The 26,021-nt window shown below is 45.5% G+C and overlaps 1 protein-coding gene and 1 long non-coding RNA gene across 3 annotated transcripts in view; one reads left to right on the top strand and one right to left on the bottom strand.

Moving 5' to 3' along the window:
* Positions 1-3,072: 3,072 nt before the first annotated feature.
* The window catches only part of MARCHF3 (membrane associated ring-CH-type finger 3), a 158,006-nt gene continuing 135,057 nt past the window's right edge, over positions 3,073-26,021 (bottom strand). The window contains exons 4-5 of the mRNA XM_086410538.1: positions 10,100-10,309; positions 3,073-3,626 (exon numbers count right to left, since the gene is read on the bottom strand). Coding sequence (XP_086266664.1) covers positions 3,468-3,626; positions 10,100-10,309 — 369 coding nt within the window. The 3' untranslated portion in view covers positions 3,073-3,467. The remainder of the gene's footprint in view (positions 3,627-10,099; positions 10,310-26,021) is intronic.
* Positions 3,620-26,021, top strand: part of LOC147368951 (uncharacterized) — a 43,386-nt gene continuing 20,984 nt past the window's right edge. The window contains exons 1-3 of one of the 2 annotated variants that reach the window (XR_015166992.1): positions 3,620-6,160; positions 8,226-8,363; positions 14,172-14,231. This is a non-coding gene — a long non-coding RNA (uncharacterized LOC147368951). The remainder of the gene's footprint in view (positions 6,161-8,225; positions 8,364-14,171; positions 14,232-26,021) is intronic. The other variant, XR_015166993.1, reaches the window with a different exon arrangement.

The raw sequence follows: 26,021 nt of genomic DNA, 5'->3' as shown, positions 1-26,021 counted from the left end.
TAATTCTGGACCCTGTCCCCACCCGCTGGCCCACTTCCCATCCCACTTAAAGCTTCAGAATCATAACCTGTAAATCTGTTTCAGCCTGAGCTCTGCCCACCCTATGGCTGGTCTGCCGGGAGGTTCTGGGAAGACACTGCATGAAAGTGGAGAGGGAACATGTGCCTGTTTACTTCCCTTCCTCCTTAGGGTCTTCCAGCCTGGGGACTCTTCCTGGGAGGACAGGATGAAGACAGAGGTTTCGTGCACGCCAGGCCTTTTTGTGAGCTGCATGGAGCTTTGGGGCTAGGCAGACCCAGGCGGGGCTAAGAGAAATCCAAGGGGAGGGAGTCTCCAGCTGGCTGGGGCCCCAGTGCAGGTAGCTGGGCTGCCCATTCACTTCCATATTCTTCTTTGGCTTTTCGGCATCCTCAGATGAGTTACTAGCCCAGCCGCATGCAAGTGGCCACCTCGGCACTGGGGGTACAGGGAGGGAGACCTGTACATGAAAGACAATTATAGGCAACTTCTAAGTCAAACTACTTATGTCTCCTTAATTGGATTGTACAGCTCATCTGAGCTCCTGCTCAGTGCTCTGAGGAGCTGGAGGATTCAGGTGCACGCTCTGTGTTTCTGTTCTTCCCCAGAGAAGCAGCAGCAGCACACTGGTGACGACACATGGGGACGGCGAGAGTGCCCTGGACTTGTTCTGCTGTTCCTTTCCCCTCTGGCATCGCTGCTGTGACACACATTTTTCTTTAAGATTCTCAAGGAGAGGATACAGCAAGGGGCACCGAGAGAGGACTGTGTAAGGGGTCAGAGGAGGGAAGCAGTGAGCCAGCAGGATCCTTTACCTGCCCTGCCTGTGCCTTTTCCTGTTTCAAAAAGAAAGAAGCAGAGAGGGAGAGAGTGTAATACAAGGCTAGCCGGGCCACTGGTAACCCAGACAGCGCCTTCATGCCGGTCAGGAGTATACTCAGCTTTAGAAGATGCAGTGTGGCTTGGTGACAGATGCAGAGCCTAGACCAGAGCTCCCACTGTCTCTGTCCTCTTGGCTGGTGTCTTGTGCTTATGGCTGCAGTTCCCCGGACTCTCCTGCCTTGAACGACCTCAGGGTTAAAGGGCCAAGAGGGGATGAAGTGTCTTCCAAGAACTTTCAGAATCCCAGACGGGCCGTGGTGCTGAGGGAGATCAACCTCACACAGGCGGAGGCTGGGTGGGGAGGCACTGATGCTTCTCTCAGCTGGTAAGGTGTCCTGGCCACCACCCCACGTGCAGCCCACTCCCGACGCATGAACTCTATTTAATTTCCCTGGTGGAGATGCCTATATAGGGAAGGGGCGTGGCCCAGGCACAGTACCACCTTGCCAACCTTCCCGGGTCCGGAAGCCCCAGCAAGATGCCGGAACCTACCTGCCTTTGCTATTTGGCTTCATTGTATCTCATGAACCAAGACAGCAGGAATTTTCTGCAGTCAACCTCAACAGGAAATAATCCCAGGAATCTGCTGCTTCTCCCTTAATTCATGGAAAACACAGAAAGGACAAGTTCCTCTCAGGAGTGTTTGTGCCACTCCGTTGAGAGGTGTCACTGGTTTGTCCCACAGCTCGGGGACCCAGGCTGGGTGGACGTCGTTTATCAACGATGGTACAGGGAGGCAGTTTGCAAGCTACCAAGTTGGCCTCTTGGCTCTGGAAATTTAATGTGTGACAGCTGCGTGCAGCCAGTGGTGTCCAGCATTTTAAAAAGGTCAATTAAGAAACGGCTGATGGCGGAGCAGCTCATGACAGCCCAAGGGGGTGAGCAGGGCTGAGTAAACAGAAGGGCTGAGACGTATATTACTGGAATTGAAGTGTCGAAGTGAAGCGTGGTGGGGAGGAAATCTATTATCACAAGCCATAAAGCACATCTGAGTTTTGCAGCGGAAAGCAGTACAGCTGTTTCCCTCCCCAGACAGCACAGGGAGCGGTCTGTGAACGGAGGGCTTGGCAGACAAAGGCGACACCTGCATGGCTTGATCAGTCTGCAGACAAAATTGTTACCCTCCTCACTGCCAGTTCTTTTGCACTTCCTGGAGGAGCACAAGGCAGACGCTGAAGTGATAGTCACAATGTGGGTCATGTTCTAGAAATCCATATTTTAAGCCTTCCCCCAAGGTTGGGCTCCACCTTCTCTTCAGGGCACGTGGGTGAGTGGGCGGATGGGAGCCTGAGTGCCACCGTGAGCAAGTGCCTTTCCCCAGACGCACATCTGCTCCCTGGCTTCAGTGGACACCCAAATGCAGGGAAAGTCTAGACCTTTTACACTGAGAGGGCGTCCTTAGAGGAAGCCTATTTCAGCCTGTGACAGAATTGGCTCATGGGTGGGGGAAGGCACTGCACGGGGCTCTTTTTCGGAAATCAGACAAAGGGGTCTTAAGACTGCTCGGACAGGGTTTTCTTTTTTTGCTATATCTACCTGTCAAGCTAGAAATTCAGCAGAGCAATGGGAGTGCTAATTGATATGCAAAACAGGTCCAGAGTTCCTAGAAATGTCTAATGATCCTCCAATTCATTGCGAGTGCAGAATTCAGACCTGCACTAAGTGAAATGGGAGTAAGAACACCAACCTTTTTGCTTTCCCTTCTTTTTATCTTTCCTTTTTCATATCTACTTTGGGAAGCCTCACAGGTTTTATGATTTTAAAAAAATAGTATAGCCATCAGTGGGGTTTGTCTTTCACACACTGGGTATTTATTATTAGAAAATAGCTTCTATCAGCTGTCAGTACCAAACAAGTTGAAAGGAGCGTGCTTCTCACCATAAATTGTTTTTCTCCTTAATGAAGTTTAAATAGTTCACTGTGGGGAGAGTTGTCACGCCTTTTTTTTTTCTTTAAAAACTGAATAATTAAATGGATTTTAGTACAAAACATCCTTCAAATTATGACTTGTCCTGCAGTTATGCTGTCCCCTTGAGTAAGGGACTTGGAAGAGATGGAAAAGACCACTCAAGCTATCAAATTACCCCAAAGAATCTATAGTAAAAACTGGGAAACAAACCAATGAACCCAAACAAAACCCATCCAAACCAGGAAACCAGTTTTAACGTTGGCTTTTCAATTTTGATTATCATCTAAGTTTAATATATATATATATATTTATATTTGAAATAGTAATAAAAAAGGAAGAATTTAATTGCATCCTTAGCAGGACAACCTTCCTCACATGTGAAAGAGGTGTTCAGAAAATTCCATATCTGCTAAATAAACATGTTTGGCAGCTTAGCAAATATCATATGATTGCAGCATCCATGATTTGAAGTCAAAGAGCATTCATTCTCTTTCTTCGGGCGGAGTCCGTTGGTCAGGGCTATGTGATTACATGGCTCTGGATGTTCTTCGACCCACAGGCTTGAGGAAGGGTTTGGGAGTGGCTCAGTGTATGGCCCCAGTGCAGAAACTTCCAAACCCCAAACAACAAATCAACCAACCAACCAAACACACAAACATCAAACAATTGTCTCCTTTGAGTTCCTCTTGGCAGAGTGGAGGCCCAGCAGGGACTGCTGGTTGGAAGGGATGTTGACAGACTTTGGAATGAGGAGAATCACCCTCTGATTGGTCCGACGCCATTCGTTGTACAATCGACAGTGGTACCTAAATGACACCTGGGGTTGGGAGAGGAAAAACAAGAGAAGGCTTCAGGTAATGGAAGCTGCTTATCAATTCAAACAACCTATGTGCCATTTAAAACAGTTCCAAACATCAGTACAGCTGGGCAAGAGCCTGGGGCAAAACTGCTCTAGCAGGTAGATGCGTGCTGAGTCTGAGGTTCAACCAAACAGCACTCGTGCCCTGAACACAGGGGCAGGGCTCCCCTCGTGCCTCTTCATCCTGGACCAAATCATAGTAATAATCGGAAATGATGTTCCTCCTGAGCCTGGACTTATTTTCAGAGTAGTGGTTTGGACCCCACAGGAGAAGAAAGCTGCTTGGGGGTTATGAGCAGAGCGGGTTCAGCGCCAGTCTTCACGCAGCTGTGGGACTAGGCAGCATGCTCTTTTGGTCATCGAGTTTCTCTCTGTTAAATGAGAGGGATGCGAGGGCTTCGCACACCCTTCTTTGAGTTGCTGCACAACTCAAAGGACCCCATTCACAGTATGACAAGAAGGGCACCCTTCGTACTGAGATATGGACAACCTGCACCACTGTACTTGGCAGCCCCTGTGAGTGATCCCCACTGCCCCCAGCTCCATGGCTTCCAGTGCAGAAGCTTCAGCATGGGCACCAGCTCCCCTGATAAGTTCTTCCTGAGCCAGCGCCTCAGCATGGCATCAGTGCCCTGTACACCATTGCCCTTGTTTCTCCCTCTCCCTGCACTAGAAGCATCTTGCTGAGGGCAGGGGCTTTTGTTGTATTCATCTTCGCATGCTCTGCACTGGTCACAGCGCCTGGTGCTTAGGAAGTTGCTCAGTTAAGTTCACCGAGTGAATGGATGAGTGAATAAATATCCTGTACCTTCTAATTGCAACACTGCTCTTAGACTTAGGCCTCTCTTACACAATACACGACGGCACGAGCAGTAGACTCATCATCAGCTGTGACATAACTATACCCACAAAGTGCTTGCTGCTTGTGTAAATATACTCGAATGAGATGCTTGCTTGCTTCTGTGGCTTGCTTTGGAGAAGACTGGAGAAAAGCATTTTATCAATTTTCCCAGGAAATTCAAAGAATCGATTCTTCTGAAGATGTATAAACTGCCTTTTAGTTTGAGTATAGCTAGATGTCTAGGTAGGAGAAGGCAATGGCAACCCACTCCAGTACTCTTGCCTGGAAAATCCCATGGATGGAGGAGCCTGGTAGGCTGCAGTCCATGGGGTCGCACAGAGTCGGACACGACTGAAGCGACTTAGCAGCAGCAGCAGCAGCAGCAGCAGCAGATGTCTAGGTAAGTGCTCGGGAAGAAGGTGCCCATGACCTCAGGATGACAAATTATTCAAGGGACACCTGTTTAACCACCTGGGCTAGGTGAGTCATGGTGATCCTAGTTCAGGGTCCCTGTTGGCCAAAGTGGACTGACCCTATGGTTTAGCTCAGTGTTTCTGGAAGATAATGCAGGCTCTTGATCAGAAAGGGCCTGTCTTCATGGAAGGATCATGAAATCCAAGGCCACTCACTCAAATTTCTTAGGGTAGAAAGCAGATACCACAGACAGAATGCCAGAGAGATTTCAGTATGAAAATATAAGCTTTTAAACTCACACAGATGTGCTTTTCTCCAAAAAGCTCTGAACATGCCAGAGTGGATCAGAGGTTTTTTTTTTTTTTTTTTTCCTTTTTCTGTTTTTAAAGCTTGATTCTCTTATATCTGTTCCGTCCTGCCGCTGCCTGGTGCTACTCATGAATGTAAGAGGCAGGCTGGAAAACGTGCTGATCAGGGCAAAGGGCAGGGAAGGGGTAGGGAACAGACAAGCACTAAAGAAGAGCTGGGGCAGTACAAGAAATCTGGAATCTGGAAATATTACAGGAAAGCTGGATTTGAAATCTAGCCCCTCCGTCGGGATGGTAATGAACTGCGCATGCTCAGTAAGTCCGGGCACAGCGGCAGCTGCGCGCAGTAGGGGGCAGGCAGTGGGATACCTCGTTTGTAAAATGTGAATAATGATATCAGAGATAATGCATAAAAAGCACGCTGCCATTGCCACATGTTAGTGTTCTTGGCCTGTTATTTCTGGCGGGTTAAATCTGAAAAGAAGATAATTCTGCAACACTCCTTCTTAGATACAGGAAGGTGGGGGGAAAAAAGAAAAAGAGAGATTGGGCTATTTCCTCTAAAGCCTTGCTCTCAGTGTGGCCATGAAGGATGCACCACCTGGGAGCTTGTTAGAATATAACAGTTGTGGGCTCCACCCAGACATGGGGAATCAGAGCCTGAATTTTAACAAGATCCCCAGGTGATTCGCATGTACATTCAAGCCTGAGAAGCACTGCTTCAAGGAACTAGGGAGTCCATGCCTTAGCAGGCCTCTCAGCTCCTTGGCTGGGAAGTACAAAAATAAGACCCACTTGTTCAGACAAACAAATGAGACCTTACTACGCATTCTTCTATCTTAATTGCTGTTCACCACCACGGTCTGCAGGCGAATTCAATCAATAAGAAAGCATCATATGAAGATGACGCTGCGTCAGAGATAATGAAGGTAGGTGCAGAGCGCAGGGATCATGGGTCTGCAGTTGCCCTGGATCGTCCTGGCTCTGGTCTCTAAGCGTGCCAAGACACTCCCTCCCCTCAGTGGAACAGAACAAGAATAAGACAGGTTTGATTTAGAGAAATAAAGAGGCAGTGAGGGAAAAAAAATAAAGGAAAAAAGAAGCTATGGCAGTAGTAACACTGGGAACTTCATTTAGATATTTATTAAATTTCTGAGGTTTTAAAGAAAAAGGAGGAAGAAAGAGTACGGGGCCACTATTCTAAAAACTACTCTTTATGGGATGGGTTTCTTAAAGTGTCTTCATTTTTTTCATCCAAAGGCTATTTATTGACCTCCGGTCACGGGCAAGGTCTGTGCAGAGTTGCAGTCATGTGCGTGGCACACAGAGGGCTGGCACGTATTAGCATCACCTCTCCCTGAGAGGCTTCCCCGGTGACTCAGCGGTAAAGAATTAGCCTGCCAATGCAGGAGACGTGGGTTTGATCCCTGGGTTGAGAAGATCCCCTGGAGAAGGAAATGGCAACCTGCTCCAATATTCTTGCCTGGGAAATCCTATGGACAGAAGAGGCTGGTGGGCTACAGTCCACGAGGTCACAAAAGAGTCAGACTCGACTTAGAAAGTAAACAACAATAGCTCCCCAAGGTGGGGGTGACTGGCTAAGGCCGAACGTTTGCTGTAAAGTCATGGCATGATTTGGGAAATCTCATTAGGAATTTTGATTCTGCCCTTTCTCTTTGGAGTTCATGGTGTGACTGAAGTATCTGGATGAGGCCAGGGCTGTAGAAGTTGTCTTCCCAGAATGGGGCCTGACCTCTGATCTGTGATGGTCCTGTGGAAGACAAGACGGCGGTGAGGGACTGAGTCAGCCACACCGGGTCTTGCTGGACACCCTCAGGGTGTGTCTGAACCCATCAGGAGCCTTGCCAGGACAGCATTCTATTCAAGCTTTCCCCTCTGTAAAGAGAATTTAAATGATTGACCCACGGGACTGGGAGTCAGCCAGAAAGGCTGGATCATTCATTCTTTTCGTCTGGTGATTTAATCAGTTGCCACCGAGACTCAGTAGATGGCGGGACCTCCTGGGAGGGGGCGGTGGTCACTGCACGTGGGCACGGCTACACTGGGTTAATGCAGATCCTCTGTGGACACTTTTTGAACTCTTCACGTGGACTCAGTGCTCACCTACTTGTGTCTGTCCACAGACTTCAAATGGTTTGTGGCATGCACAGTGATGTTTCTGGGGCACCTCTTCCCTCCAGCTGTCAGGGTGGAGGTGACCGAGGTCTTGGCCTCCTGGGTGCCAGACACCTGTGTGTCAGAGCAGCGGATTCCAGAAGGCAGAACTCCCTGAGTCTGTCAAGCCTGGCCTGGTGGGGGCACTGAGCTCCAAATGCACCTTTGGGCGAGCAGCGTGGGTGCGGGTCCCTCTGACAGCGCTGGCGAGGCCCTTCTGGGAAGGTTCCTCCGGGGAGAGCCGGGCTGGGACTGACACCGTGTTTGTTTATCTAAGACATTTTCACAGCATATTCTCCTTAAGTTTGACAGCTTGTTTACGATGGGTTTCTGCTGCAGGGCAGTTTCCAAGTGCTGTCAGCTTCTGAATTAAGGCTCTTGCCAGGCCCGCTCAGTACAGCATTTATCTGGGAAGGAGTTAGTCTAGATTCAGTAACCTATCGCTGAGCTGTGGCCGCTGTGAGTTTTTCACATGAAAGGGGAGAAACGCCTGTATTTCCCTCCAGTTGCTCTTCGTTTTATAGAGGAGGGAGGGAGAGTGTGAGATGGGGGAGCACAGCAGCTGGGGGAAGAGAGCCCATGCCTCTGCTGAGTGCCCCGATGGATGTTCCCGAAGTTATCCCACCTCATCCTCACAACAGTTGACCCAGGGGTCAGCAGTCATTTCCTCAAGTCTGTGCATAAGGAGAGGGATGATCAGAGAGGTTAGGGACCCTGTTTGAAGTTACACAGCTATTCGGATGCTAAATCTTGGGTTTAAACACAGAGCCTTTGGATTTTGAAGGCATGTGCTTTTTTTTTTTTTTTTTAACCATGCAGCGCTACCTCTTGGCAGCATTTCTGGAGTGAAGTATGTCATCCGTCTCCTGAAAGAGCCACTCCAGGGACCTTTCCCACCCAAACCTTCCTTTCACCTGAGATGAGATATGAAACAGGATAACATCCATTTTTCTCTGGGTAATCTCTTTCCTTCTTTTTGCCCACTCCCTCCTCTTTTTTTTTTTTTTTTCCTTCCCGTTAGGTAAGTGTATGCTTTACAAAGGAGATTTTCAAAAAGGCCTTAACTTAATTTGAATGTCCAGCATTTAAGACTACATCTTCATTCAACCTTCATCTTAGGAACTTATACAAGAAAAATGAGAGACTAGCAAACTTCCAAACATGGTAAAACTTACACTTAATTGTTTTCCAAAGTGCTCTCCCACATACGCTTTCACATCAATCCCCTAAGGCCAGGAGAAGCTGGTAGGATGGGTATGACTCTCATCCCCACTTTACAGATGAGAACATCGAGGCTTGGAGAGGGGAAATGACTTTTCCAAGGTGGTGTGAGACTTAGACACTAGTGGACAGACAATTTAGTTTCTTATTTCTAATCCTCTTCCCACAACACTGTCCTTGCAGCTTCTGAGTCAGCCTGATTGCTTGATTCACAGTGAATCAAGACACAGTTTAGAAGCGTAGATGTTTAGAGGAGACAATTAAAGTTTTGGTTGAGGGCTTTATTAGGCTGGGAAAATGAATGCCTCCCTTAACCAGAAGACTCCCATAAAGTTCCAAGCACCGAAATACTCCTTATGTACCCAGGCTCAAGTCATGCCCCTTTTACTGAGACTGAAATGCATCCCCCACTTAGCACCTGAAACTCTCACCTGAGAGGAGGCACAGAGCTGGACAAGAGGAAAGGGCAGTGAGCAGGGGGTTGTGGTCAGCGTGGTAGGGATGGTAGCTGGTGGCACAGGGCTTGGGATACAGGGTAAGGCAGCAGGTGTGAGCACCGTAAGCTTCACATGCTGACACTGTGCTGCAGAGATGGGAATGGGACAGCCTAGACAGGAAATACATATTGAATAACAATTGAGCGTGCTCAGATTAGAGATGAGCAGGCACATGCCGGGAAGCAGGGGGCCCGGTTTCTGAAAGCCATCTAGAGGACTATGACATTCTTCCCTGCAGGTCTCACAGGGAAGCGTCAAGAGAGAGCAAATGCTGCCCCCTCTTTGTGGGTGCTGCCAACTGGTACCCAAGCAATCACGAGGTTAATTAAAACAATAAAAAACCAGAAAGGGTTAAAATTTTTGTCCTTCTATCCAGCAGGAACACTTATTGGGAAATGGTTTTTCTTTAGTGGTAGCTTCTCAGCTAGATGAATTAGTGGTTTTATGGGCAGCAGAATCAATGTCCCAACCCAGAATAATCAGCAGGCGAAGTGCATCTCCTCGTCCAACAAAGACTTTAGGCCTTGTCAGGACGAAAGGAGAAAATAACCAGCAGGAGGATTCATGATCTGTGCGGGCAGCAATAGCAACAGTGGCCAAGCACGTCATTCATCACGTACATCATACACCACAAGCCTGGCAAAAGTGAGGAGCGTGAACAAGAGAAAGAAGATGCCAGGCCTGCTCACAGAGGAATGCCTGGCTGTGAGAGGGGAGGAATGCCCAGGGTGTATGCCTTTGACTGATGAACTCTCAGAAGCTGGGGCTTTTTCTTTGCTTCATCTGCTCTTCCCAGCAGTGCACATACATGTACACACACACACACACACACACACCCGAATCACTATCACCAGCACTTAACGCTCTTGTGCTTCCAGGCAGGTGAGATGAGCTACAGACAAGAAGGAAAGCCGTGCCAGCCGGGTGCTGCCAGCTCCCACTGGCCGCAATCCCCGGACTCCGGGCCATACTTACTAGTGTCCAAAAGAGGTAAATAGTGAAGAGTGCAACAGTGAGTGCAATCAGTCCGACAGCTTCGAGCCGACTGCTAAAGTGCAGGTGGTCCACAGCGCCCCGCAGGCAGAGCCAGCCCGAGATGGTGGCCAGCGGGGTGATGAACAGGAAGCACACCATGTCTCCAAACAGAGTCCGCTTCTCGTGCTGGGGACCTGGGTTTCTGAGCCACTGCCAGGGGAAGGGAGACAGAGAAAAGCAGGGACAAGGTTAAACACCAGGGAGGGGTGGAGACATGCTACTGAGGTTGTATTTGTCTTCAGCATCTGGAAAAGGCACCTCTGACCTGTTCTGAGATTACATGGAAGCAGTAAGGGCTCGTTCCCAGCCCTGTCCCATCAATAGTAGTGATGATGACAATAGTAATGACAATAAAAGCATCCTTGCTGTAGGTGTCCTGCTGGTTTTGAAAAGAGTTCAATGATGATTATTATTAGGAATCACAGTGACCCTATGGGGAAGGCAGAGAGAACGTTATCTTTGAAAGGTAACTGAGGTGCAGGAGGTGCTGTAGTGTCCCAGAGCTTTCCTGGGTCTTGACTCTGGGAATGTGTGCAGGAAAGGGTTAACTTAGCCCACGCTGCACCCACATTGCTCAAATCCTGCACATTTCTAAGACCTGTTTTTTTTTTTTAAGACTGGATCCTAAGAAAAGAGCTCTAAGTCCTTGTAATGATGTGCCTGATAAGAGTGTTTTTGCATGCCTGAGGCCTTGGGCCACACAGTGCCAGGGAAAGCAGATAGTTTATGCCAACGGTGTGATTTACGTTGAACACCTATTTTTGCTCCAGGGGCTGGAGTCTGAGTAGCTGAGGTCTTTCATGCGGGCGTTGCATATCTTATGTGACTGACCCTAATAAACGCCCTGGACAGCAAGGTTCGGGTGAGCATCCATGGTTGATAGGGCCCTGCACACATTGTTATAAACTATTGCTATAAAAATTAGGGACATCTGTGTGATACTGCTGGGAAGGGACATCTGGGAGCTTGTGCCTAGTGCCTCCTGGACTTTGCCCTGGCACCTTCTGCCTCCATTGATTTTAATTGGTATCCCTCTGTGGTCATTCATTGTAACCATGAGTATAAGAGCTTTTCTGGGTCTTGTGAGTCCTAGTCAGTCACTGAGGGTGGTCTTGGGGAAGGAGACTCACCTGTACTCCATCAACTCCATGATGCCCCTTCCCGTATATTTTAGAAGCCTGGATCTCCTACTTAGGACTGTCTCTGACATCTTAGACTTCCCTGGTGGCTCAGACGGTCTGCCTACAATGTGGGAGACCTGGGTTTGATCCCTGGGTTGGGAAGATCCCCTGGAGAAGGAAATGGCAACCCGCTCCAGTACTCTTGCTTGGAAAATCCCATGGATGAAGGAGCCTGGTAGGCTACAGTCCATGGGCTTCGCAAAGAGTCAGACACGACTGAGCGACTTCACTTTCACTTTCTGACTTCTTAATTGTGCTACCATCTTGACTGAACCAATTCCAAAAAGGGTGGGGAAAACATCAGCTTGTTGAAAGACTAGAGATGAGCATTCCTGCAGGATAGGAACAAGGTTGTCCTCCCACTTGGGGAATTGCTGAATGTCTGCTGAGATGTTTTCCATAATCCATCTAGGAAAAGTCATGTTTATGTATCGATGTCAGTGCATATTGGTAAGGAGGCCAGGTTGCTTTCCTTCAGATTAGCGTGGAAACATGCCCAAGTAATTTCTCATCTCACTACCCCATCTAGCAATGACGGAGGCCAAGGAGGCCAGAGAAGGAGTCAGGTGAGATGGGAGAGATGCTGGCTGACTGTCTTCCACCTCTTCTCAGGGGCCAGCAGTGCTGTGGGCCGCTGAGAAGTTACCCCAAGGGGCCAGCACAGTGGTTCCTTCAAAACCATTGGTAGGAGGGAAGGGACAAAGACAGGGGAGACTGGAGAGAGGGAAGGCTATATTCAAGGGCAGACCCAGAAGACACAGGAGCTGCAGAGAAGGCGAGGGAACCAGGAAAGAGCTGTGTATAGGCCAGCAGAAGCCTCAAGAGTGAGCCCAAGAGGTGGAAGCTCAGAGGGACAGAAGGCAGTTTGCTGTTCAAGGAAGGAGCAGACTTTCCTTGAATGTTTGCCTGAGGCAAATGGTAAATGACCCCAAATGCCTAAATTACCCCTTTCCAGGGACAACCCACTTTTTAAATTAATTAATTAAACTTATTTGGCTGTGCCCAGTCTTGGTTGTGGCATGGGGGATCAAGTTCCCTGAGCAGGGGTCAAACCCTGGCCCCTTGCATTGGGAGTGCAGAGTCTTAGGCACTGGGCCTAAGGAAGTCCCTGACATTCCACTTTAAAAATGGCTGAGATGCTGAAAGAAGTCACCTCAGTTCAAAAGTGGACCTGGATAAATATTAAAACGTAGATAATGGGGAGTTGGCTTGTCTGCGAATATAAACACAGTGTTATAAAAATTTAACACAAATACCCAAACGATCAGGTGCAAACAGTATTAACCTCACTACGTGCTGTTGTGCTACCTCAGACATCTCAGCAGCTTCAGAGAAATTCAAAGAGCTCTTAGTAATTAATGTTTCCTTATCTAAATACTGGCAATATTTGTGTGAAGTGGAGAGTAGCAACGAGATACTGTTATCCCCACTTTACAGAGGCTCAGCAAGGGAGAATGACTGCTCCCGGTGATACTGAGAGGGGATCAGGGTCTCTACTCTTGTTCAGATGTCCTGCCAGTGAAATATTTAAAAACCGAAGTGGCAAGGCATTCAGAAATCCAGATTCTTAAACACTAGTGCTGACCTAGCAGCAACCTGACTCCCCCAGTAGCTTAGACTTTCCCAGGAAGTAGATCTGGGAAGCTGGCCTGTTTTGCTCTGTGCCTCCACTTGCTGGAACGTAGTAGGTTCTCAATAAATTTGCGACAGGTGCACAGACAAGCTTACTTCATTGGCTAAGACCCCCGGCACCTCCGCAGTTTCTGTTCCTTGGGAATTCTGAGCGTGTTTTATTAAACCTAACTTAGCACTTTATGTAGGAGAAGGCAATGGCACCCCACTCCAGTCCCCTTGCCTGGAAAATCCCATGGATGGAGGAGCCTGATAGGCTGCAGTCCATGAGGTCGCTAAGAGTCGGCACGACTGAGCAGCTTCACTTTCACTTCTCACTTTCATGCATTGGAGAAGGAAATGGCAACCCACTCCAGTGTTCTTGCCTGGAGAATCCCGGGGACGGGGGAGCCTGGTGGGCTGCCATCTATGGGGTCACACAGAGTGGGACACGACTGAAGGGACTCAGCAGCAGCAGCAGCAGCAGCAGCACTTTATGTGACCCTTGACACTGCTCACTGAAATGACTCAGGTATGCAAGGAGGTGATTATGGATCACTGCAGAACTCTGCCTGATGCACAGTAAATTGCAGAGGCAAACTAGAAATTACTATTGTTTGTTCCCAGTTTCCTATTTTCTAATTGTTCTTTGACCTTTTATATTCCTAAAAGATTTCCGGGTCATTTTTTATGTCTATGACCACAAGGGCCTGGATTCTGCATATCATTAACACTATATATATATATATATTTTTTTTTTTTTTTGCTCACTTTACTCTCTGTGTTGTTTGGGTCATATTTAGGTATGAAGTTCTTTTTTTAAAATTAACTACTTAAGTGATTCTTGGCTTTGCTGGGTCTTGGCTGCTGCACTCGGGCTTTCCCTAGTTTCGGGAAGCGGGGGCTAATCTCTAGTTGTGGTGCGCAGGCTTCTCACTGTGGCGGCTTCTCTTGTTGGGGACCGCAGGCTCTAGGCACGCAGGCGTCAGGAGTTGCAGCGCGCGGGCTCAGTAGTTGTGGTACACGGGCTTAGTTGCTCCAAGGCATGTGGGATCTTCCCAAACCAGGAACTGAACCCATGACCCCTTCTTTGGTGGGCAGGTTCTTAACCACTAGACCGCCAGGGAAGCCTAGTATGAAGTTCTTCAAATAGGTACTGTTACGTTAAAATCTGTGACTTCTTCAGAATCCTAAGTACAATTTCTCTCTCACAAATGCAGGCCTGTGAATAAGACCACTAGCAATATCTGTTGTTGAGGAAAAATTCGCCTTGTGCCATGGTAAGACCCTCTGCCAATGTGTCCAAAAAGTTGATACAGGATATTTAAACAGAGTTTGTAACAGAGAGAATGTGATTTTGCCTCCAGTTCCAGCAATAGGGGATTGTCTAAATACAATATGGAATTTTCTTAAAACAGACTTCTATGGAGTAATCTCAAGTGATAACGTGTATTTTGTATTTACTGGCATGATATATTGCTGAACAAGAAAAGAATCCTACTAGACAGAATTACAGTATGACCCTATGTATGTAGTGATACATCTACACGCACGTGAACATTTATACTTACACAGATGTAGTGAATTTACATAGACAAAGACCAGAAGGATCCTAGCAAAACAGTTGCTGTTCTTGGTAGTGGAATCAGAATGGTCTTTAACTTTTTTCCTTTTTGTATGTATATTCATGTTTTTCTAAAATGAACATGGATTACCTGAGCAGTTATGTACAAAACATCCAGAGAGAGAGAGAGAGAGAGAGGAAAGGGGGGGTGGAGGGAGAGAGATCAAGAGACAGGAGGAAGTCAGGCGAGTCAGGTGTTTAGAACACAGCAAACTATAGCAATAAAATAAACTATTACTGAGTCAAGGCTGGGGCAAGCCAGTGCTAGACATTTGGAGTTTTTTGTGCAATAGCTCATTGAGTCTTCACAATAACTTTGTGAGGCAGATTCCTAACATTATCCCCAATTTACAGATACAAACACTGGGGACAGAATTTAGCGATGTACCTAACGATAGATAGCAAGTGTTGAGATCGAAACCAGCCTCACTGGTCTGATCCTTGCTTTCCATATTTATGTTTTCTTTCTGCACCAAGTGATATTTGCGTGTGCGCATGAGTGAGTGTGTGTGTGTGTCTGTGTACACCTGCACATGTACAGGTGTTTTGCAGACTTTCGGCTAGCTGGGATATGTAAGTCCTGCTGTTTTCTTGGTACATCACATAACTGAATGGTTGGCTGGCCAGGATGTTATCACGGTAACTTTATAAAATTTGCTTAGGCTGCTGTTCTGTTCTTTGTTAATTCTTTTACCACACAATAATATTCTGGGTGTTTAATCTCAGCTACATTATCATGCATTTTAGCTTAATTCATAATAGGCAAAAGATTGATCTCAACTATTGTTCCATTGTGTTTCTTGCTTTTTATATGTCTTCTGCCTCTCTCTTACCAGTTATACTTATTTAACATAAAGTATTATCCGGGTTCTGTAGTAGCATCTTTGTGTCCCATACATTCAGTAAAGAGCAGACAGAGGCAGAACGGCAGGTTTGTTTGTATGTCCAGTCTTCCCACTGACTTGAGGTGGTCCTTACCTTTAAATCACTGGCATTTTATAGCACATTCAGCATTCAGAGGCTGAATGAATGACAGTAACTTATGTTTACATGTTAACTCAGATCTTACAATATGCCAAGCACCATCATATATGCTACATGTAGTAATTTATCCACTCTTCAATAACCTTTGAAAGAGGTACCATTATTAACATTAGTATTTTATATTAATAGGGAAACTGAGGCATGCAGAAGTTACATAAGTTATAGAAGTTTGACCTTGTCTTGATCTATGTAGTCTAGCTCCAAAGATTGTACTCCTATTGTATCTTCATTCTCAAAAAAAAAAAAAAGGTTGGGGTGTAGGAAGGGTGGGTGGATAAAGGGGAGAAGAGGAGGAGGTTTGCACCGTAACTGGTTTTATTACTGCAAGAAGGAATATTTACTTATCATGGTTCCCCTGGTGTGCTCAGTCATGTCTGACTCTTTGTGACCTTGTGGACTGTGGCCCACCAGGCTCCTCTTCCATGGGATTTTCTAGGCAAGAATATTGGGGTGGGTTGCCATTTCCTTCTCCATGGTTCCCCTGGAGTGAAATACCAATTAATTTATCCTGCTGCTTGTGGACAGTTTTTGTAGCTAAATAGTCTTTTCTTTTTTTTGAGGGGTGTCTGTGCAGCTTGTGGGATCTTCGTTCCCCAACCAGAGATTGCACCTGGGGCTCTTGCAGTGAAAGCTTGGAGTGAAACCACTGGCAGCCAGGAAATTCCCTAAAATATCATTCTTAAAGAGTCTTTAGTTTGATCTTAGTCCTCAGCTTGTACTTGGTGGTTAGTTGTATTTTTAAGACCGGAGGTCAGTGATGGAGAATGCTCATTTGTATGGCCTCTTTTGCCTTGGCAGGCCCATCTACATGGCTGCCAGGGGATATGTGGGCAGCCAGGGGCACCTTCCTGGCTTTTGTGCTCTGATTCCATCAAAATCATAAAGCAGAGAGATTGTACCGTTGAAAGCCCTAGCAGTGAGCTGGCTTTTTTTTTTTTTGTGGGGCTCTCATTCCAATCATTGGCTTATTCCCAAATGATGAGATTAATCTACTCTTGGAAATAGGTACAAAAGTCAACCAAACAACCAACCAAATGAAACAAAACAGAAACCTCCACGGTAATGAGCAGTGTAGGGCCCGAGACAGCAGAGGGAATCGAAGCAGCATTGCACTGCCAGGGACACAGTGTCATTCACTGGCTGTAAATGGATATCCAAGCTGAGCCAGGCACTAGTGGTTATTTGCAAGGTGGGTTAACTGTGGGTTCAGTTCTAATTACAGTGGCAATTTGTTAAATCCCTTACTGCTGGGGAGGAGTGAGGGGGTGCAGTGCTACAGGACATTAGATTCTGCCTCCCAGACTCTGAGTTAATCGGCTTTAATCCCCAAGGTAGACAGGACATTTTGCAGGTCAGTTTGTACTGGAACCAGATTACACTCTGGTGGCTAATAGCTCCGATCGATTACAACCTTCCCCATGAATCTCCTTAATGAGAAACCATCATGAGAATGAAAGAAACTGATAGGAGGGATAATAACCGATAGAACCATAACAAATTTATAGGGTAGAAAAACAGAAAAAAGAAGGCCTGATCTCAGAATGTTTACTCACTTGGCCTGAGTGTCTCCTGTTAATCTGACACTTGGTAGAGTTATTCACCAAGTGCTTGCCTTTCTTGGAATGAGGCTTCTTGAAGCCCAACACAACACAGCCTGCATGAGCTGTCTGGCTTGCCCAGAGAGCTGCGATGGGAAAGGGGCAGTGCAAAGACCAGAAGACATGTGACAGGTCCTCTGTGTGATTTAGAACTGAAGATGAAACTCAAAAATCACATATTTCAGTTAACTTGAAACATAGCAGAAAACAAAACCAAACAAACTCCCACCAGTGTTTTAAATCCCTGAACTTTGCAGTCTGTCAGTGAATTTCCAGGGCAGTTGAAGCTGCTCAGAAGGAGATTCTGACTCTGGGGAAGCTAAGGAGATGCTCGCTTCAAATGTCCATCAACCCCGGCTGCAAGCAACATACCTCAAACAAAAACTTCACAGATGATTTGCTCATGACTCTAAATGCAAATCTCCAGCCTTGGCCTCTTTCCAAAGCTCCAGATGTGTATATCCAGCAGGCCACTCCACAGCTCCACTTACATGACTAATAGACAGCTCAAACTCCCTAGACCACTGGGGAAATCCCCAAAGCTGAACACTTGATTTAGCATGGACATCATCAACAAAAGAGTCCAAAATGCAGTACTTGGATGCAATCTCAAAAACAACAGAATGATCTCTGTTCATTTCCAAGGCAAACCATTCAATATCATGGTAATCCAAGTCTATGCCCTGACCAGTAATGCTGAAAAAGCTGAAGTTGAACGGTTCTATGAAGACCTACAAGACCTTTTAGAACTAACACCCAAAAAAGATGTCCTTTTCATTATAGGGGACTGGAATGCAAAAGTAGGAAGTCAAGAAACACCTGGAGTGACAGGCAAATTTGGCCTTGGAGTACGAAATGAAGCAGGGCAAAGGCTAATAGAGTTTTGCCAAGGGAACGCACTGGTCATAGCAAACACCCTCTTGCAACAACACAAGAGAAGACTCTACACATGGACATCACCAGATGGTCAACACCAAAATCAGATTGATTATATTCTTTGCAGCCAAAGATGGAGAAGCTGTATATAGTCAGCAAAAACAAGACTGGGAGCTGACTGTGGCTCAGATCATGAACTCCTTATTGGCAAATTCAGACTTAAATTGAAGTGGGGAAAACCACTAGACCATTCAGGTATGACCTAAATCAAATCCCTTATGAGTATACTCTGGAAGTGAGAAATAGATTTAAGGGACTAGATCTGATAGACAGAGTGCTTGATGAACTATGGACAGAGGTTTGTGACATTGTACAGGAGACAGGGAGCAAGACCATCCCCAAGGAAAAGAAAAGTAAAAAAGCAAAATGGCTGTCTGAGGAGGCCTTACAAATAGCTGTGAAAAGAACAGAGGTGAAAGGCAAAGAAGAAAAGGAAGGATATACCCATTTGAATGCAGAGTTCCAAACAATAGCAAGGAGAGATAAGAAAGCCTTCCTCAGCAATCGGTGCAAAGAAATAGAGGAAAACAATAAAATGGGAAAGACTAGAGATCTCTTCAAGAAAATTAGAGATACCAACGGAACACTTCATGCAAAGCTGGGCTCAGTAAAGGACAGAAATTGTATGAACCTAACAGAAGCAGAAGAAATAAGAAGAAGTGGCAAGAATACACGGAAGAACTGTATAAAAAAGATCTTCACGACCCAGATAATCACGAAGGCATGATCACTCACATTCACCTAGAGCCGGACATCCTGGAATGTGAAGTCAGGTGGGCATTAGGAAGCGTCACTACGAACAGAGCGAGTGGAGGTGATGGAATTCCAGTTGAGCTATTTCAAATCCTAAAAGATGATGCTGTGAAAGTGCTGCACTCAATATGCCAGCAAATTTGGAAAACTCAGCAGTGGCCACAGGACTGGAAAAGGTCAGTTTGCATTCCAATCCCAAAGGAAGACAATGTCAAAGAATGCTCAAACTACTGCACAATTGCACTCATCTCACATGTTAGTAAAGTAATGCTCAAAATTCTCCAAGCCAGGCTTCAGCAATACGTGAACCACGAACTTCCAGATGTTTAAGCTGGTTTTAGAAAAGGCAGAGGAACCAGAGATCAAATTGCCAACATCCTCTGGATCATCAAAAAAGCAAGAGAGTTCCAGAAAAACATCTATTTCTGCTTTATTGACTATGCCAAAGCCTTTGACTGTGTGGATCACAATAAACTGTGGAAAATTTTACAAGAGATGGGAATACCAGACCACTTGACCTGCCTTTTGAGAAACCTGTATGCAGGTCAGGAAGCAACAGTTAGAACTGGACATAGAACAACAGACTGATTCCAAATAGGAAAAGGAGTACATCAAGGCTGTATATTGTCACCCTGCTTATTTAACTTATATGCAGAGTACATCATGAGAAATGCTGGGCTGGAGGAAGCACAAGCTGGAATCAAGATTGCCGGGAGAAATATCAATAACCTCAGATATGCAGATGATACCACCCTTATGGCAGACAGTGAAGAACTGAAGAGCCTCTTGATGAAAGTGAAAGAGGAGAATGAAAAAGTTGGCTTAAAGCTCAACATTCAGAAAACGAAGATCATGGCATCTGGTCCCATCACTTCATGGCAAATAGATGGGGAAACAGTGGAAACAGTGGCTGACTTTATTTTGGGGGGCTCCAAAATCACTGCAGATGGTGACTGCAGCCATGAAATAAAAGATGCTTGCTCCTTGGAAGGAAAGTTATGACCAACCTAGACAGCATATTAAAAGGCAGAGACATTACTTTTCCAACAAAGGTCTGTCTAGTCAAGGCTGTGGTTTTTCCAGTGGTCATGTATGGATGTGAGAGTTGGACTATAAAGAAAGCTGAGCGCTGAGGAATTGACACTTTTGAACTGTGGTGTTGGAGAAGACTCTTGAGAGTCCCTTGGACTGCAAGGAGATCCAACCAGTCCATCCTAAAGGAGATCAGTCCTGGGTGTTCATAGGAAGGACTGATGTTGAAGCTGAAACTCCAGTACTTTGGACAACTGATGTGAAGAGCTGACTCATTTGAAAAGACCCTGATGCTGGGAAAGATTGAGGGCAGGAGGATAAGGGGACAACAGAGGATGAGATGGTTGGATGGCATTACAGACTCAATGGACATGGGTTTGGGTGGACTCCGGGAGTTGGTGGTGGACAGGGAGGCCTGGCGTGCTGTGGTTCATGGGGTCACAAAGAGTCGGACACGACTGAGTGACTGAACTGAACACCACCTTTCTTTTCTGCAAGGCTCCCTATCAGGAAATGACACGACCAACCACCCAGTTGCTTAATCCTGTTTCCTTTCTATGTCATACCCTGCAAATCTAGTCCTTCTGTAAGCCCCATCAGAACTCCTTCAACACACATCTGGAATCTCTGCTCCTCTCTCCATCTCCATTGCTGCCATCCCCAGGCCTCCGTCACTCTTATTTGGGAGGCAATTGCATTCCTGCTTCCACTCTGGTCACCTTCTAGTCCAAATCTAAAACAGCAGTCAGAGTGACCTTGTAAATACATAAACCAGACTACCTTGCTCCTTTGCTTAAAATTCTCCAATGCTTAGAATAAAGTCCAAACTCTCCCCTTCCTCTGTGTGTCTCCTATAACCTCTCCCCCTTCATTTCCAAATTTATACGTGGCTGTTCCCATGAGGGGAACAGGCTCTGGCCATATTCTTGCACGGTTGTCTCCTTCTCATCATTTAGTTCAAAAATACTCCTTGCACCTCTGAGCATTACCTGGCTATATTTTCTATAGAGTGCATGACACTCTATGAAATGATGCTGTTTATCTATTTACCTGATTGCTTGTTTATTTTTTGCTCCCTGCTTCAGTGAGAGCTCCATGATGGTAGGACTTCATTTTTGTTCATTCTTGTATGCCTTGATCCAAGAATAGTTCTGGAACATAGTAGATGCTTCATGAAAATGAATGAATATCTGAGATGCCAGTGGTCCTGACCAGAAATGACCCTACAGTATGTTAAACTAATCAAATTGGTCAGTGAGAAGAAACTCTGTTGGCTGGTAAACATCAAGTCCTGAAGTTCACCACTTTTAGCCTTCTAGTTTGGAGATAGAATTCCTTATATAGAAAGATGGTAACGATAACCCTGTATGCAAGACAGCAAAAGAGACACGGATGTATAGAACAGTCTTTTGGACTCTGTGGGAGAGAGAGGGTGGGATGATTGGGAGAATGGCATTGAAACATGTATAATATCATATGAGAAACGAATCGCCAGTCCAGGTTCGATGCAGGATACAGGATGCTTGGGGCTGGTGCACTGGGATGACCCAGAAGGATGGTACGGGGAGGGAGGTGGGAGGGGGGTTCAGGATGGGGAACACATGTACACCCGTGGCAGATTTATGTTGATATATGGCAAAACCAATACAATATTGTAAAGTAATTAGCCTCCAATTAAAATAAATAAATTTAAATTAAAAAAAAAAAAAAGGATTCCTTATATAGCACTCCTTTTCGGTTGCCAAGAAAATATCTACAGTGTTTTGTTGCTACAAGGTGAAAAATCTTGTAGATTCTGTTCAAGTCATCATCTTTTTACCCTAAGATGTAAATAATCATGAAATATCATCTATTTTTCTATAGGTCATGAAATAGCATGAGAAATCCAGTAAATTATTCAAGGTCCTTTGTACTGTTTTAGTCACAGTTACTGTCTTATTTTTTTTCTAGAAAAAAAAAACTACTTTGAAATATATGAGAAAAAGACAATACCAAGTGTCCATTTAAAAATTATACAACTTGAGTTCAACTAAAAATAGGTGCCCAGTGCCTATTATGTGCTGGGTATTTTTACTGAATTTAATGATACCAGATGGTTGTGTTATTCCCATTTTGAATTGGGTTATTAAGCCTCAGTGAGGTTAAATGACTTGTTCAAGGTTACACGGTGGAGGAGCCAGTATTTGAAATCTCCAGCCTACTGTTCTTTCATATCTTCCCTTCAGCTTGTTTCTGTGCTACAGGAAACCTTGATCCTCATTTTTGTCTGCTCTCCCAATGAGTAAGGTTGGAGAAGCAGCACTGAGCAGCCATAAACATGGGATTGGAAGCAGGAGACAGGACCCTGCTTCCAGGCGTATCTTCTTGGTTCCCCCTTATGCTGTGTGAACTTCATTAAGTTCTATCACTTCTCTGGGGGAGTGAAAATGGGGGTCTCCCTCCAAGGAGTAAGGATGGCCCAGCTTTGAGGGGATGGGGAACACCCCTCGCTGGTTGTATAAATGTCCCACTTTTGTTCAAGACATCAGGTCCAGCTGTGGAGTGGATATGTCATCTCTCAGCCCTACTCTCTTCTGAGCTCCAGGCTCGTGGATCCCACTGTGCACTGAATCTCTCTCCGTTTGAGTGACAAACACCTCACACTTCCCCAGGTCCACAGTGCAACAGTGGGTTCACCACCCCCCACAACTCTCCCGCAAACTGACTCCAGTTCTTCTCCCAGGTGGTTCCATGCCAGTCCACGCCAACACCCACAGGCTCCTGCAAACAACCTCCACCTCATTCTTATTCTCCCTTTCCTCCTTCCCCGCTCCCTCTACCCAATCCGTCAGCAGATCCTGATGTTCTGGAACACATCTTGGCACATTCACATCTCTATCTAGGGCCACTACTCTTTACCAAGCCAGCCTCATCTTTCACTTGAACCGTGTAATAGTCACTTCACTCTTCTCGTCCTGTTACCCTAGAATCCAGGTTCTATAAAAGCAGCAAGATCACATCACTGCTCTTGCTTAAAACTCCCCATTGCACTTAGTCTAATGCCTCACTGTGGCTCACCAAGCCTGTGTGTTGTAGCCCCACTGTTTGTACCCTGGGCTCTACAGATCCCAAGGGGTTCAAGGATATGATTCATGGGATCTGTGATTTTACAATGGGGGGTGAAAGTCACATCTTTATTTTCACAGCCTCTAACTGAAGTTTAGTATCTCATTGAGTTATGCAGAAAATCTTAGTGATATGAGCAGTACCTGTGACTGTCTCCTACAGAAACCACAGATATCTCACACTAAAACTGTAGCAGATATCTTGACAAATTATACTTCATCGTCATTAGATCTGCTATAAGACGTGTTAAAGCAGCATCTATATTTTATGTCACAGCTTTGTCTTTTCAGTAGTTTTATGTACAGAGAAGGCAACGGCACCCCACTCCAGTACTCTTGCCTGGAAAATCCCATGGACGGAGGAGCCTGGTAGGCTGCAGTCCATGGGGTCGCTAGGAGTCAGACACGACTGAGCAACTTCACTTTCACTTTTCACTTTCATGCACTGGAGAAGGAAATGGCAACCCACTACAGTGTTCTTGCCTGGAGAATCCCAGGGACGGGGGAGCCTGATGGGCTGCCGTCTATGGGGTCGCACAGAGTCGGACATGACTGAAGCAACTTAGCAGCAGCAGCAGCAGCATTATAATGTAATTGGTTTTCTTTGCATTCCTATGTATTTTATCTTGTGTGTGTTAAGTCACTTCAGTCGGGTCTGACTCTGCGATCCTATGGACTATAGCCCACCAGGCTCCTCTGTCCAGGGGATTCTCCAGGCGAGAATACTGGCTCTCCTCCAGGGGATCATCCAGACCCAGGGAATGAACCCATGTCTCTTAGGTTTCCTGCATTGCCAGGCAGTTTCTTTACTACTAGCGCCATTTGGGAAGGCCTGTATTTTACATGATGAAAAACATGATTCTGAGAAGAGATCCACAGGCAGACTGCATCTGCCTATGGGATCCATGACAGAAAAGTTGAAGCACCTTGAAACCTAGCTCCGTTGACTCCTCAAACAGTGCTCCTTTGCAGTGTTGGTTTTTTTTTCCTGTTTCAGAAACACTCAACTGGCCTGGCTCAGCGCCTTTGCAGTGGCTGCTCCTTCTGCTTGCCACTCTTCCCACATCTAGTTCCTTCTCATGGGACATCCCTCTGTTCATACATTACCTCTTCAGAAAGGCCTTCACAAACCCCCAAATTCCTTCTCCTCAGTCATCCTGTAACATAACAGCTTGTTCCTTCCTTCATAACTTGCATCACTATAAGAACTAATCTTTTTATTAACTTGTTTATTCCGTCCTTCTTTCTAGCAGGTAAACTCTGTTCGTATACAGTGTTCTGGCCTGTTCACAGTTATATCCCATTTTCTAAAATGTTTGTGTTTGATAAATGTTAGTTGAAGAAATACATAAATCCTTCTTAACTTGATCGCTTTTAGTAGAAATCAGATGAGTCTAACTGAAATATATACACACATATATAAAATCACTCCCTGTGACTCTTCTGATCAAATCCAGATAAGTAATTTTTGTCCCAGACACATGCTCAGCAGTTGTTCTGGCCTTCACAGCTGTGAATTGGCTGAAGTATACATCATATTCAAGGACACCCTAGAGATCTGTGATGCTCCCTGGAGGACTCAGGCCAATAAGCCAATTAAGGGGCTATAATGCTCCATAAATACTATATTTGTGTCTGGAACATTATAATTTGGCTTCAGCATTATTTGAACAACTGCTACACACACTCACACCAATGGTTTGAAATTTTCCAAAGATAAGATTAGCAGCATAGCAGGATTAGATGGCAAAATAATTTTGTATATTCACTTGAAATTCCAGATATAAGTAAAATGGGAAGTCATTTTTCTCTATTTTATATCACTGTGTAGAAGTGATCACAGCCAAATGCAGATTGTTTATCCAAAATACAAGACGATGCTACAGAATTATGTGGCATATGTGGTCCATATAAAGCCAGAAACATAAGATGAGATAAACAACCAAGAAAGCAGGAAGAGCAAGAAACCAGAAATTTGCAGATGAAATTAATAAAAAGCATAGAGCCAACAATAAAAATGATTACTCTGGAAGACAGTGGTTTTATACTGTGTAATCTATTACAAACAGGATACATACAGAAGCTCCAAGTTCCTGGAGCTCTTATGGGACCCCTGGCCCTCCAGCTGGTGAAGTTGCTGGCATCTAACACCCCTTCTGCTGGCCTGTGGTTGGAGCCCAGGATTCTGGAGCTTTAAATAATTACTTCCAAGAGAAAGACTGGATCACAGAGTAAATGGTACCATGACAGGGTACCAAGTAAGAACCCTCAGTGGAACACTGGATAAAGTATGAGAATATGATAAATAACATGTATAAGAATAATAAATACCTATTTTGAGAATCAGGGATGTTTAAAGGACTACAGAGGGAGAAATCAAATTTACAAGCAGATCCTCAAAATGGGACCACATTGAAAAACCGGTAGTGAAAAATCCTCATGTATTAAGAATATGAGTATGAAAACTCTTCCAAGCAGAGTGTGGTGGAGGAATTTCAATGAAATATGATCCATGTGCAAAATAAAGGACAGAAGAGACATTCTCACCAGGACCATATATTCCCAAAGTCAGCAAGGATGGGAACACTTTGAGAAGAGGAACTCTCTGCTAGATGGACGACTGTGAGAATAGAGGAAACTTCAGATTCACAGTGCTTACAGTCCAATGTTTTGCTGCCAAAAAGTTCCCCAAATATTTAGGGCCTGTCTGATCTTGCTGACATTGGACACATCCTAGCAACCAATGGATCTGGAATCCTTCAAGGCTCCACTTAAGACAATGGCTTAAGTTTACAAGTTGCAGGATTTGGCGGAACCTCTTTATTTTTGTTCGGCACTCTTGCCCTCAAATTTCAAAGGGAGCCCACCAGCCCACAATCCGGATTGTGCTATGAATACCATGCCCATGTTATCTAAGTTTTTCATGATTTGTAAGATTTCAGACATGCTCTTCCTTAGCCTCCTCACATCCAAATGAAA

Source organism: Bos grunniens, chromosome 7 (assembly GCF_055505025.1).
Source record: "Bos grunniens cultivar Pamir isolate PY7600 chromosome 7, Bosgru_T2T1.0, whole genome shotgun sequence".
Lineage (NCBI taxonomy): Eukaryota > Metazoa > Chordata > Mammalia > Artiodactyla > Bovidae > Bos > Bos grunniens.
This window is presented reverse-complemented; position numbering and strand designations above follow the sequence as displayed.